Below are 15413 nucleotides of genomic sequence, written 5' to 3'. Positions count from 1 at the left end.
CACCCAGTGACAAAAGTGCCTGTGATCTCTGTTAACCCCAAATCCAGTGCCCAGTGGTGGCAGGCTCTGTAACACCCCCCCACCACCAGTGCCCAACATCTGCATACTCTGTAAACCCCCATCCAGTGCCCCCACAGTTGATTTCTCTATGACCACCCCATCCAATGCCCAAATTCCCAGTAACCTTTCCATCCAGTGACCCAGCACCTGCATGCACTGTAACCTTCCCCATCCAGTGCCAAGTGACAGCATTCTCTGTAATCTTCCCCAGTCAGTCCCCCCTGCAGCGCAGCTGCATTCTCTGTAACCTTCTTCATCCAGCGCCCAGTGTTGGCATGGTCTGCAACCCTCCCCACCCAGTGCCCAGTGTCTGCATGTTCTGAAACCTTTCCCATCCAGAGATGGCAGCCTCTGTAACCCTTCCTACCCAGCGCCCACATTCTCTGTAACCTTTCCCACCCAGCGCCCACAAAACCCTTCCCATCCAGTGACCGTATACTCTGTAACCCTCCTCACCCAGTGGCAAAGTGGCTGCTCACTGTAACCCCCCCATCCATCCGGTGGCCGGCAGGTTCTGCTGCCCTCTCCCGTCCAGTGCCCAACGCTGGCATGCTCTGTCCCCCCCCCCCCACACACACACCAGTGCCTGGCGCCTGCATACTCTGTAACCCTCCCCATCCAAGCCCCAGAGTTGAATTCTCCACAACCACCCCATCCAGTGCCCAATTTCCCTGTAACCTTCCCATCCAGTGACAAAGTGACCACAATTTCTGTAACGTTCCCCATCCAATGCCCAGCGCCTGCATGCTCGGTAACCTTCTCCGCCAGCCCCCTCCCACAGTTTCATTCTCTGCAACCCTCCCCGTCTAGCCCCCCCCCACCAGCTGCATTATCTCTAACCTTTCCCAGCCAGTGCCCCCTCGCAGTTGCATTCTCTGTAACCCCCCACCCAGTGTCCCACAGCTGCATTCTCTGTAATTTTTCACATCCAGTGCCCCGCAGTTGCATTCTAGGTGGCCTTTCCCATCCAGTGTTGTGCAGCGGCACTCTCTGTAAACTTCCCCAGCCAGTGCCCCCACTGCGTTCTCTGTAAACTTCCCCAGCCAGTGCCCCCCACTGCGTTCTCTGTAACCTGCCCCAGCCAGTGCCCCCACTGCGTTCTCTGTAACCTTCCCCAGCCAGTCCCCCGTTGCATTCTCTGTAACCTGCCCCATCCAGTGCCAAGCACCTGCATTCTCTGTAACCTGCCCCATCCAGTGCCCCACTGCGTTCTCTGTAACCTTCCCCAGCCAGTGCCCCACTGCGTTCTCTGTAACCTTCCCCAGCCAGTCCCCCCCCACTGCGTTCTCTGTAACCTTCCCCAGCCAGTGCCCCCACTGCGTTCTCTGTGACCTTCCCCAGCCAGTGCCCCCACTGCGTTCTCTGTAACCTTCCCCAGCCAGTGCCCCCACTGCGTTCTCTGTAACCTTCCCCAGCCAGTGCCCCCACTGCGTTCTCTGTAACCTTCCCCAGCCAGTCCCCCCCCGTTGCATTCTCTGTAACCTGCCCCATCCAGTGCCAAGCACCTGCATTCTCTGTAACCTGCCCCATCCAGTGCCCCACTGCGTTCTCTGTAACCTTCCCCAGCCAGTGCCCCACTGCGTTCTCTGTAACCTTCCCCAGCCAGTCCCCCACTGCGTTCTCTGTAACCTTCCCCAGCCAGTGCCCCACTGCGTTCTCTGTAACCTTCCCCATCCAGTGCCAAGCGCCTGCATTCTCTGAAACCTGCCCCATCCAGTGCCAAGCGCCTGCATTCTCTGTAACCTGCCCCATCCAATGCCAAGCGCCTGCATTCTCTGTAACCTGCCCCATCCAGTGCCAAGCGCCTGCATTCTCTGTAACCTGCCCCATCCAATGCCAAGCGCCTGCATTCTCTGTAACCTGCCCCATCCAATGCCAAGCGCCTGCATTCTCTGTAACCTGCCCCATCCAGTGCCAAGCGCCTGCATTCTCTGTAACCTGCCCCATCCAGTGCCAAGCGCCTGCATTCTCTGTAACCTGCCCCATCCACTGCCAAGCACCTGCATTCTCTGTAACCTGCCCCATCCAGTGCCAAGCGCCTGCATTCTCTGAAACCTGCCCCAGCCAGTGCCTGCATTCTCTGTAACCTGCCCCATCCAGTGCCAAGCGCCTGCATTCTCTGAAACCTGCCCCATCCAGTGCCAAGCGCCTGCATTCTCTGAAACCTGCCCCATCCAGTGCCAAGCACCTGCATTCTCTGAAACCTGCCCCATCCAGTGCCAAGCGCCTGCATTCTCTGTAACCTGCCCCATTCAGTGCCAAGCGCCTGCATTCTCTGTAACCTGCCCCATCCAGTGCCAAGCGCCTGCATTCTCTGTAACCTGCCCCATCCAGTGCCAAGCGCCTGCGTTCTCTGTAACCTGCCCCATCCAGTGCCCGCATTCTCTGAAACCTGCCCCATCCAGTGCCAAGCGCCTGCGTTCTCTGTAACCTGCCCCATCCAGTGCCTGCATTCTCTGAAACCTGCCCCATCCAGTGCCAAGCGCCTGCGTTCTCTGAAACCTGCCCCATCCAGTGCCAAGCGCCTACGTTCTCTGTAACCTGCCCCATCCAATGCCAAGCGCCTGCATTCTCTGAAACCTGCCCCATCCAGTGCCAAGCGCCTGCATTCTCTGAAACCTGCCCCATCCAGTGCCAAGTGCCTGCATTCTCTGTAACCTGCCCCATCCAGTGCCAAGCGCCTGCATTCTCTGTAACCTGCCCCATCCAGTGCCAAGCGCCTGCATTCTCTGTAACCTGCCCCATCCAGTGCCTGCATTCTCTGTAACCTGCCCCATCCAATGCCAAGCGCCTGCATTCTCTGTAACCTGCCCCATCCAGTGCCAAGTGCCTGCATTCTCTGTAACCTGCCCCATCCAGTGCCTGCATTCTCTGTAACCTGCCCCATCCAATGCCAAGCGCCTGCATTCTCTGTAACCTGCCCCATCCAGTGCCAAGCGCCTGCATTCTCTGTAACCTGCCCCATCCAGTGCCAAGTGCCTGCATTCTCTGTAACCTGCCCCATCCAGTGCCAAGTGCCTGCATTCTCTGTAACCTGCCCCATCCAATGCCAAGCGCCTGCATTCTCTGTAACCTGCCCCATCCAGTGCCAAGCGCCTGCATTCTCTGTAACCTGCCCCATCCAATGCCAAGTGCCTGCATTCTCTGTAACCTGCCCCATCCAGTGCCAAGCGCCTGCATTCTCTGTAACCTGCCCCATCCAGTGCCAAGTGCCTGCATTCTCTGTAACCTGCCCCATCCAATGCCAAGCGCCTGCATTCTCTGTAACCTGCCCCATCCAGTGCCAAGTGCCTGCATTCTCTGTAACCTGCCCCATCCAGTGCCAAGTGCCTGCATTCTCTGTAACCTGCCCCATCCAATGCCAAGTGCCTGCATTCTCTGTAACCTGCCCCATCCAGTGCCAAGCGCCTGCATTCTCTGTAACCTGCCCCATCCAATGCCAAGTGCCTGCATTCTCTGTAACCTGCCCCATCCAGTGCCAAGCGCCTGCATTCTCTGTAACCTGCCCCATCCAGTGCCAAGCGCCTGCATTCTCTGTAACCTGCCCCATCCAATGCCAAGCGCCTGCATTCTCTGTAACCTGCCCCATCCAGTGCCTGCATTCTCTGTAACCTGCCCCATCCAATGCCAAGCGCCTGCATTCTCTGTAACCTGCCCCATCCATGCCCAATTCTCCCTGTCACCCTCCCCATCTCTGGTGATCTCCCTATTAATTGACAGCATCTCCCTTAGCCACGGAGAGAGGGGGCGCAGGCAGGCAGCCCGGCAGGAAAATAAACATAACAACAACACATGCATGTTTGAAGCTATTCCTGCGGATATTACTAGCAGTAATTTGCAGACGATGGAGGCGGCAGAGCTGGCGGCAGAGCACAGGTCAGGATGGCGATAGGCAGCCGCGGACGCTCCCCCCACCCGTACGCCGGTGGTAGAGTCCCCGGGCGCGGTCACGTGGGGGCCCGCGCCGCCATTTTGTCCGAGTCGGTATTTAGGGCGCAGCCGGGACGGAGCGACCGAGTGCGGAGCGGCGTCGGGACCGGAGGGAGGATTCGCAGCGCCTCAGTCGGCAGCCACCAGCCCCTAGCCCGCTTTGTGCCCGCCTCCTGGAGCAGGTCGTGCCTAGGCCTCCCTACGCCCGCTGCGAAAGCCGCTGACAAGATGTCCACTCCCGAATCTCCCGAGTACTCTCCCTTCTTCGGCGTGATCGGCGCCTCGGCCGCCATGGTGTTCAGTGGTGAGTCGGGCAGTAAGGGAGGGAGTACGTGGTGCTCAGTGGTAAGAGTAGGTGGGGGTACGTGGTGAGGTGGTGAGGGGGTGAGGGAGGGAAGGAGGGTGGGGGGTACGTGGTGAGGGAGGGAAGGAGGGTGGGGGGTACGTGGTGCTCAGTGGTGAGGAAGGGTGGGGGTACGTGGTGTCAGGGCGAGTGGGGGTACGTGGTGAGGGTGGGGGGTATGTGGTGTTCATGGGGGGGAGACTCGAGGAAGTGTGATAGTGGGGGTGTGGGCAGGTGTACCCTGGAGCTGTGTGTTTTGGGAGGGTGGGGGGGTACGTGGTGTTCAGTAGAGAGGGTGGGGGGGTATGTGGTGAGGAAGGGTGGGGGTACGTGGTGTTCATTGGGGGGGAGACTCGGGGATGTGTGATAGTGGGGGTGTGGGCAGGTGTACGCTGGAGCTGTGTGTTTTGGGAGGGTGGGGGGTACGTGGTGTTCAGTAGTGAGGGTGGGGGTACGTGGTGTTCATGGGGGGGGAGACTCGGGGATGTGTGATAGTGGGGGTGTGGGCAGGTGTACCCCGGAGCTGTGTGTTTTGGGAGGGTGGGGGGTACGTGGTGCTCAGTGGTCAGGGAGGGGGTACGTGGTGTTCATGGGGGGGAGACTCGGGGATGTGTGATAGTGGGGGGTATGGGCAGGTGTACCCTGGAGCTGTGTGTTTTTTTGGGGGGGGTAACTGGTGGTGCATGGCGTTGGGGAGGGTAAGGCCGGGCTGGGGGGGGGGAGTGTGTGGGGGTGCAGACCGTGGGGTTTGGGGTGGAGGTCACCGAGAGGGGAATGGGGGGCCCGGACCAGGGGGTGAGTGAGGAGCAGACGTGGTGGTAAGGGTGGGCAGGAGGCGGACTGAGGGTGGACGGTGGTAGTGGTACTGGTGTTTTGGGGCATGTTCCGCGGTTTGGCACCCCGGGTACGCTCGGTTCGGTATCGGTGAGGACACCCCCAGCTCTCGGGGTTTAAATGCTTCCGCACTCCGAGCCATCTCGGCGTCTCCGTGGACGTGTCGCCCCGTCCCGGCGCCGGGCCTGCGGCGGACTCTCCCCTCGGTCACCTGACGACGGCGGACGGCTCGGCACTTTCCGTGACCGGCAACGGGGCGCTCGGGTGTCTCCGCCGGCAATCTCGGTGCTGCAGAGCGGAGGCGGGCGACGCTCGGCAATTTCCGGAGCGACCGTCCCGAGTCGGTCATATGACTCGGTGCGGGTGCGCGGTCTCGCCTACGTGGACTGCAACATTTTACTCTCTGATTCGGAAATAACCCTGCATTTTCAAAGAATAATTCTGTCCCTGAGCCATCGCAGAATGAGCGTCACGTCTCTGACCTGATGACATTGACATTGTAATTTTATTGGGATGTTGAAATCAGAATCTTTAAAGCGTGGCTATTTTCCAGCAGAGATCATTTGTTGTGTTGCTGGTAACTGCAGAAGAGCTGTGACTGGCATGTAATTTAGGAGCTTGTTACCTTTTGAATAAATCCCTTTCCTTTGAAAATGGGATTTGTATTGTATTGGCATAGTGTGGAGAGTGGCCAATCCTGTTTAAAGGTTTGTTTGTTATGCCAGGGTCCAAAGTAAGGTTTTTTTAAACCTCTTTTGCCATGGTCTAGTCCTCCCACTTTCTCCCATTTTAATTCTTCAAGGTGGTCTCATTGAAAGTTGTGATTAACACTTGTCTGACCTGTGTTCTTCCAACATTTTGAAGAATTTCTTGTGTTTATGATTTATCTGCAGTTTTAACAAGCAAGGTAGCTATAGTTTGCCCAGCTGACTTCAAGAATCATGTCAGTGATGAAGAAATTCATAATTTACCAATGAACTTTACTAGCCCTACGCAAAATTAAGGAAAAGACAAGTCTATACAAAACTTTTGGCCTATAGAGCAGTCATTCTTCCCACAATTAACTTTGGCTACTGTTAGCCATAGCTCAAAATACATGCATCCCGGTCCAAAATGTTGACTGTTCATTCATTTCCATAGATGTCGCTGACTTCCTCTAGAATCGTGTTGCTTAGATTTCCAGCATCTGCAGAATTTGTTTATGGAAGGCTTAAGATGTGAGCAGCAACTGATGGTTTGATTTGTAACAGAACTGGACAGTAACTGGTTATGTTGTCTTTGATTGGACTTGGGCTGTTAACATACAGCCTTTAACTGCAGTAATTTGCCTCCATTTAGTTAATAGCACTTGATATTTCAGCATCAGTCTACTTTACTCGTGTAGCCATTGGTGGTGTCTTTGGAGTGGATATTTAATTAGGTTTGTTCCTGAAATATGACATTCCTTGAATTCAGATAGCCCTGGTCAATATTTGCCTCAGTTGACTTTATTGAGTAGATTGTCTGGTCACGATGTGGAGTTTGACTTGTGTTCCATGTGATCTCACAGTAATGTCCTAAGGATTACACTTCAGAGCTAACAAAGGCTTAAATGTAGATTCTTGTGTGAAGGAAGGGGGGCTTTGGGGCTTCATTGTTTCTATCATTCATTCTATAGGGTTTCTTTTGTGGATGTCTGAATGGTATGAATTTCGGGTTGTATACTATATAATTGATCTTAAAATGAACCTATTAAACAATTTTGATGCAGCTGCTGTTAGCATCATCTCTGGTTCATGTTGCACTGTCCTTGAATTGTAGTAGCTGGCTTGTGGACTTGACAAAACACTTTTTGTTTAACTGCTCTAGAGTTTTATGCACTAATTGGGTATTTCATGATCTTGCTGCATCTGATATCCTGGGGGGAATTTTCACTTCAGAAGTGGCGGTGTCATATGCTAGATGTTGCATCACTTTCTTCAGTTTACTGGTGGCAATGACCAAGTTATTCATGTTTTGGAGAAAATTTGTGTAACAGCTTAAATGTGAGCCTTTGCCAAAATCAAATTCTGCTTTTCTATTCTGACCATGCACTTTCCTCATTGGTGGTTGAGTATGGTGCTTTCCATCTAGATGTACAAACATCAATTAGCAGTACGTGACTTTAATGTAGCTGTCACTTAAGCTTGTGGCGCTCTGATTATAACCTTGTCTGTTTTCCTGTAGAGTCCTCAAACTTGTCATCTCTACTTATTGGAAACTCCACCTTAATTATTTGGGCTGTAGGGACTCAGCACCTCAGACAGCATCTATGGGGGGGGGGAAATGATGTCACTTTGTACAACCCTGAGATTCACTTTCTTTCAGGTATTCACAGTAAATACAAATAAACATAGAATTAATGAGAGTGCATGAGATGGGCAAACAATCAGTTTGCAGAGGATGATGAACTTTGCAAAAACAAATATATGTATATTGACAACATGAGATGAGTTCTTGAAAGTGAGTCTAAGGACTGGTTGAGGGAGCAGTTCAATGTTGGTGAGTGAAATTCTTCCCCTGAAGAAATCAGCTAAAAATGATCTGGAGGGGTGGTGAGATTGTTTGGAATGCTGCTTTCCAAGTATTTGCACTGGAGTGTAGAATAGCTTAAAGTTTAAATATTGTGGCTACCTTCTCATTAATGTAATTTGCTGAAATTAAGCCTGTTTGGTTAAGTTGAATGATTTGCCAGGTTGCTTGATATTCTGATCTCAATTGTTCACGCATCTCAATTTACCATTAACCTGGTCATTTCCTGTTGTGGTGGAAGGCATTGAATCCTTAGCGGATTACAGGCAAATAAGCGGAATGTTCCCCCTAACCTTGACGTTGATCAAAAGAATTTTGTACTGTTGTTACAAAGGTAGGTGAAGATTGAATCAACTATCAAATCTTGTCCTGAGTTGTTTTAACAAGCTCTTTCCAATGGCTAAAGTTATCTTTGGTTGAGACTTGTTAAAGCAGGTTTAGAATAGAACATCCCACCAAATGCAGCTGAAGTAAAATCAAGTATTCCATAAAGACGAATGTGACTTGTTAATGTGTCTAAGTTTTTAACTTATTTGTTGCACAACAAAAGACTCCCTCCCTTGAAAGTGAAATATTTTGATAATAGGGAAGTAACTGAATGAATACTGGTTAAACTGGTTCGGTTTAGTTTCTTGAGTTGTTACTCATTTTACTCCCTTTGAGAATGCTTTCCTTAAATACTAAATTCATTGTTTTTAACTTGCTGAATATACTTTCAGCTATCTAGTGAATTTAAGAATTGTGGAGACTCCCTAAAATTACTAAACTAGTTAGCTTTGTATTTCAGTACTAGAACATTATAGTACAGAAATGGGCCCTTTGGCCCCTCTAGTCCATGCTGAACTGTTCTGCTGAGTCCCATAGACCCGTACTAACTTCAACTGTTGCATCCAGATGGAAGGTCTAGAGCAGCTCAGTGGGAATGAATGCTGAGATTAAAACTTTGTCACTTAGAATGATTGGAGTATGAGGAATACTAGAGAATGGGCATGTCTAAATGCTGGCCATGCAGGGATGACAACACGGTGGATCCACCAGATTGGAATGAAAGCAAAGCCTTGTGTTGAGAATGAGTTCTCATGAAGGATGCAATAAGCAAGAGTAAAAATAACAGGTGGTGTTGTAACCATGAAGTATGATGAAATAATGGAATCTTGGTGACAGATCCACCATATCTTTAAAGTAGCAGGTCAGTTCATATTCAGGCCTGAGCTTTTAAACTAAAATTGAAAGTTGTAAACTCAAATATGAGAATCTGAAGATGCTAGAAATCTGAATCAGTGTGCACAAAATGCTGGAGGAACTTGTCCAATCAGGTGGCATCTATGGAAAAGAGTAAACACGGTATTTCAGGCAGAGATACTTCATCGGGGTTGGAAAAGAAGGGGAGAAGTCAGAATAAGTTGTAAACGTGACCAGCTCCATGGGCACTAACCTCCCCAGCACTGGGAATGCCTCGGAAGAAAGCCTCCATTATGGACGTGCCCTCCTCTCATTCCTACCATTGAAGGAGGTAGTCTGAAAACACACATTTCAGGAACAGTTTCTCTTCCACAATTGGATTTCTAAATGTTCAGTGAACTCATGAACACTACCTCACTTTTTAAAGTTTTGCTCTTCTTGCATTAATTTAATTTTGTATATACTTGTAATTTATAGGTTATTTATTGTAATTACCACTGCCACAAAATAACAAATTTCATGATGTGCCAGTAATATTAAATCTGATTGTAACTTTATTCAGAATATTGAAAGGATAAACCAGGCAATGTCTTTTCATTTGTACATTATACTTACAGCCATTGCCCTACAATAGCACAGGCTGCCGACAGCAACTCTGGAGTCATCTGTACTGGGCCGATCTTTCTAGTTACCCCTGGGTGTAGCTTATTGAAGATCCTTCCCCCTCAGGGATGAGGTCTTTGGAACTTCTGTGGGCATGGGGCTAGCAACTACATCTCATCAAAACCCAGAGCCAATCTTTTTACAGCCAGGTGGAGTTCTACATTTGTAGACAATGTGTTTGGTGTTAAATTGCATTTATTTTTTTTTAAAAAAGGCATTTGCATAGTGCTTGCCCTGGGATGCTGCACTATTCCAGTAATTGAAGGATCTCCTTACCAATCTGGCCCCTCCCTGTCCAGAAGCTGAGTCATTCAAAGCAAGTGTTGGGTTGTGCTGATTGGTTGAGTATTGAACCACATTACAAGAAAAGATGGCTTGTATTTGAGAATGTGCAAAGGAGATGTTTGAGGATTGGAATATTGAGGTAGAGGTTTAATTTTGAACAGATGGCTATAAATTACTATATATATGCAAATGAAATAGTGAGGTAGTGTTCAAGGACTCCATCTCATTCTTGATATTTTTATTTTTTTCTTGTGCTTTGCACATTGGTGGTTTGTCTATAATGTGTGATCTTTGATTTTATTTCTTGAATTTACTGTATTGGCATGCAAGAAAACATCTTGGGTTGTATGTGGTGATATGCATGTAATTTGATAATGATTTAGAACTTTTGAGAGAACTCATTCATTCTGGGTAATATAAATAGTTCGGGGACAAGAGGCTGTGTTTGGGTAATTAATAGGATTGGAGAGGATGGGCCAGTGTTTGAAAATTTGCATAGTTGTAACAAATTTGAACAGTTCATGTGTACTTGAATGACCATTACAGGGCTACAGTCCAAGTAATCGAAGATGACTGGCCTGCTGAGTTCTTCAGCATTTTGTGTTGCTTTTTTAAGCTATTCTGTTCTGTTGTGATTTGTTGCTATAACAGAATTTGAATTGCCCCTTGTTTTCACTTCAAGTTTGAGTGAACATGGACTGCTTGATCCAGATCAGAGATACCATTTGAGGTCATGTGCTACACATCCCCTGTTCCTATGAGTCTATTACCCAGTTGATTTGTGGTCTGTGCCTTGTATATAAATGACTTCATACTTAAGACATTTGAATGGGCCTCCCAATTCTTTCCTTGGTGAAGATTAGTTTTATTATCATATATATCAAAAAATACTGAAAAATAGTGTTTGTGTCATTGACTAACAGTCTGAGGATAGCTGGGTATAGCCAGCAAGTGCCCATAAGACCATTGACATGGGAGCAGAATTAGGCCATTTGGCCCATCAAGTCTGCTCTGCCATTCAATCATGGCTGATCCTCCCCACTCCTTGGCCTTCTCCCCAAAACCTTAGGTTCTTGATTGTACACTGCATCAATCAATCTCTGCCTTAAATAAATCCATCAACCTGGCCTCCACAGCTGCCTGTGGTAACAAATTTCACAAATTCACCACCCTCTGGCTAAAGAAATTTCTTTGCATCTGTTTCAAATGGACTTCCCTCTATCCTGAGGCTGTGCCCTCTTGTCCTAGACTTCCTCGCCATGGGAAACATCCTTTCCATATCTACTGTCTAGGCCTTTCAGCATTCAAAAGGATTCAATGAGACTCTCCCTAGTCTAAATTCCAGTGAGTATAGATGCAGTGCTAACAAATATTCCTTGTGTGATAACTTTCATTTCTGGAATCATTCTTGTGACCCTCATCTGAACCCTCTCCAATGCCGGCTCATCTTCTCTTGGATGAGGGGCCCAGAACAGTTCACAATACTCAAGGTGAGGCCTCAGCGGTGCCTTGAAGCTCATCATTGCATCCCTACTCTCGCCACCACACTTCTGGTGCCAACACAGCGTGCCCACAATTTACCAGCTCCAACACGGTCTTTGGTGTGTGGGAGGTGGGGAGAACGTGCCATCTCCTTGCAGATAGCTGCAGGCATTGAGTCTGCTGTGTTACCCAGTTTTCTTCCCTTGGCACTTGAAGATTCTGAACTGTAATTTTAAAACTTGCTAATTACCTTTTCTGTAAAATGGTTAAATTTTAAACTAGTGTATTTAAGCAACACATCAAAGTTGCTGGTGAACGCAGTAGGCCAGGCAGCATCTCTAGGAAGAGGTACAGTCGACGTTTCAGGCCGAGACCCTTCGTCCTGACTGTACCTCTTCCTAGAGATGCTGCCTGGCCTGCTGCGTTCACCAGCAACTTTGATGTGTGTTGCTTGAATTTCCAGCATCTGCAGAATTCATGTTGTTAGTGTATTTAAGCTTGTTTATATAATCTACTTGTCCTGAAATTTTAACCTCATCTGTAGATAGAGATGATAATTGAGTTTGCTGCTCAAATGCCCTGCCATTGTATCTTGAGTTAATGAGCTATGAAATTGGTTAACAAATCTGACCAAGCAGAATAGTTTCTAGAAAGCTGGTCACTTTCCAGATGTTAGAGAATGTAAAGGCACAATGTGAATAAACAGCTGGTTTTCTTCGTAACGTGGGTTGACCTTCAACCGTCTACAAAGTTTGATAAATGGATGATTTTTAGTTTGACAAGCAGCATGCCACAGTTTTGACTGACAAAACTTTAGGCTATTGTGGCCAAACTTGCTCTGAAAGATGTGATGCAGCAGTGTGAGGAAACAAAGGAATACAGATGGGGTAAATGGAGATCAAAGAATTTTAGGACTAATTAAAGCCAAATGTAGAATGATCTTTTGTAAACATGGGGAGGGCAGAGGGTAAAGGTGATGGAGTAGCAATGCCACAGGAGCACAGGTCTTTGGGCCATATCTCAAGCACTGACTGTTTCCTCAGTTTGCTGTGGATATGTTGAAAAGCTTCAGATTTTGGGATTAGTTTTGGGCTACATTTAAGTTTGGGAGAATGAGCTAGTTATTAGCTGGGACTAGGCAAGGAAAAATAGTTTGGCACAGATTACAAAAGAAAACATGAGGAAATCTGCAGATGCTAGAAATTCAAGCAACACGAAAAAATGCTGGTGAACGCAGCAGGCCAGACAGCATCTATAGGAAGAGGTACAGTCGACGTTTCGGGCTGAGAGCCTTAGTCCTGATGAAGGGTGCCTGCCTGGCCTGCTGCGTTCACCAGCATTTTCTGTGTGTGTTGCTTGGCACAAATTAAATGGGTTATGGGGAAATGACATTTATTTCCATTGAACTGTGAAGGATTTTTCAGAAGGTTCTTACTGAGTCCTGTTTCAGGTGATGGTAAACTGGTTAACCAGTCTTGTTTCTTTGCTGTCGTGCTCTGAGTGGGCTTTAAATTGTCCTGATGTGGTCACTTAGAATTTAATGCTCTGTGGTAATACTGAATGCTGGATTCTTAACAGGTTAGTGTCTGTGGAGAGGGTGTTTTCAGAAGGTCCTGATGAAGTCTCAACTTAATGTCAACTGTTCATTTCCATAGATGCTGCCAGACCTGAGTTTCTACAGTATTTAGTATTGCTCTGGAATCCCAGCGTCAGCAGAATACTGTTTGATATTTCTCCTGTGGGATGTGGTGTCCTTGCTGGAATCAGAATGGACTTCTCTCTGTTATTTAGAGATGTAGCATGGGACAGGGCGATTTACAATGACTGATAAACCTACTTACTCACTGTGGGAGGAAGTCCGAGCACCCGGAGAAAACCCATGCGTTCACAAGGAGAATATACAAACTCTACAGACAGTCTTAGAGTTTGAACTCCGATACCCTGAGCTGTAATTGCATTCAAAGTCCATTTATTGGCAAAGTACGTATTCCACATGCAACCCTGCATTCGTCTCCTGCAGGCAGCCACAAAACAAGAACCCAATAGAGACAATTTTTTAAAAAAACTGTAGGCACCCAATGTGCAGAAACTCAAATCGTGTGTTTTTCTAACCACTGCATTTTGTGGCTTTGACTGTGTCCTCAACAGATTTCAATGTCTGAATTCATTTGGGAATACAGTTAAATTCTAGTGTCTTTATTAGTCTATCAGCATTATGAATAGTGAACTAATTGGAGTCTGGTTTAATATCACTGGCATGTGTTGTGAAATTTGCTATGCAGCAACAGTACATTTAAAAACTAAGCTACAATAACGCAAACGCAAGGAAATCTGCAGATGCTGGAAATTCAAGCAACATGCACAAAAAAGCTGGTGAACACAGCAGGCCAGGCAGCATCTATAGGAAGAGGTACAGTCGACATTTTGGGCCGAGACCTTCGTCAGGACTAACTGGAAAAAGAGATAGTAAGAGATTTGAAAGTGGGAGGGGGAGATCTGAAATGATAGAAGACGGGGAGGGATGGAGCTAAAAGCTGGAAAGTTGATTGACAAAAGGGATGAGGCTGGAGAAGGGAGAGGATCATGGGATGGGAGGCCAAGGGAAAAAAGGGGGGAGGGGAGCCCAGAGGATGGGCAAGGAGTTATATTGAGAGGGACAAATAAGGGATGGGGTACGAAGGGGAGGTGGGGCATTAACGGAAGTTGGAGAAGTCAATGTTCATGCCATCAGGTTGGAGGCTACCCAGACGGAATATAAAGTGTTCCTCCAACCTGAGTGTGGCTTCATCTTTACAGTAGAGGAGACTGTGGATAGACATGTCAGAATGGGAATGGGACATGGAATTAAAATGTGTGGCCACTGGGAGATCCTGCTTTCTTTGGCGGACAGCATAGGTGTTCAATGAAACGGTCTCCCAGCCTGCGTTGGGTCTTGCCAATATATAGAAGGCCACATCGGGAGCACTGGATGCAGTATATCACCCCAGCTGACTATCAGATGAAGTGTTGCCTCACCTGGAAGGACTGTCTGGGGCCCTGAATGGTGGTGAGGGAGGAAGTGTAAGGGCATGTGTAGCACTTGTTCTGCCTACAAGGGTAAGTGCTGGGAGGGAGATTGGTGGGAAGGGATGGGGGGGAGCGAATGGACAAGGGAGTTGCGTAGGGAGCGATCCCTGCGGAAAGCGGGGCCCCCGGGAAAGCGGGAGGTGTGCTTAGTAGTGGGATCCTGTTTCTCCATAACTTCTGCCACCTCCAACAGGATCCCACCACTAAGCACATCTTTCATGCTGCCTGGCCTGCTGCGTTCACCAGCATTTTTTGTGTGTGTAAGCTACAATAAACTTGTATTTTAAAAAATTTTTAGTAGAAGAAGAGTGGGGGGGGTGGAGTAGTGAGGTCATGTTCATCGGTTCAATGATCATTCAGAAATGGGGTAGTGGGGGGATAAGCAGTTCCTGAATTGTGTTTGCCTTCAGGCTCCTGTACTTGCTGCTGGTAGCAATGAGCAGAGGGCATGTCGTGGCTGATGTGATGAGATCCTTGATGTCCTGAATGTTGAGACTAGTGCTGATGGTGGAACTGGCAGTTTATATTAATGCTGTGCAGTAGCCCCTCCATACCAAACAGATGCAGCCAGTTAGAATGCTAATGGGGTAGCTTTATGTACTTGACTGCTTCAAAACCAGTCTGTGCAGTTATGGCTGTCAGTGAGTTTTGGTCTGTAGGTTGCAGCGTCAAGTCTTGAAGGATTCTCTGCCCATAGGAAATTGAGACCAATTAGTGCTCTTTCTTTGCATCTTTCATGAAATTTGAGGGGGTCAGTAACAAGATGAGTACACTTAACCTTTGGAAATTGCTGAATTGTAATTGGTGGTGTGGTAGCATAGTGGTTAGCACAATGCTTTACAGTACCAGTGACCCAGGTTCAATTTCCACCACTGTTTATAAGCAGTTATTCCCATGACTGTGTGGCTTACCTCCAGGTGCTCTGGTTTCCTCCACAGATCCAAAACCTACTGGTTAGTAGGTTAATTGGTCATTGTAAATTGCCCTGTTATTAGACTGGTTAAACCAGGCACTGCTC

The 15413-nt window shown here is 48.1% G+C and overlaps 1 protein-coding gene across 1 annotated transcript in view; it reads left to right on the top strand.

Annotated features, from left to right (window-relative positions):
- Positions 1–3905: 3905 nt before the first annotated feature.
- Positions 3906–15413, top strand: part of atp6v0cb (ATPase H+ transporting V0 subunit cb) — a 29334-nt gene continuing 17826 nt past the window's right edge. Inside the window, exon 1 of the mRNA XM_063059454.1 lies at positions 3906–4294. Within this exon, the coding sequence (XP_062915524.1) occupies positions 3943–4294 (352 nt within the window). The 5' untranslated portion in view covers positions 3906–3942. The remainder of the gene's footprint in view (positions 4295–15413) is intronic.

The sequence above is a fragment of the Mobula hypostoma genome, chromosome 9 (assembly GCF_963921235.1).
Source record: "Mobula hypostoma chromosome 9, sMobHyp1.1, whole genome shotgun sequence".
In the NCBI taxonomy this organism is placed as follows: Eukaryota; Metazoa; Chordata; class Chondrichthyes; order Myliobatiformes; family Myliobatidae; genus Mobula; species Mobula hypostoma.
This window is presented reverse-complemented; position numbering and strand designations above follow the sequence as displayed.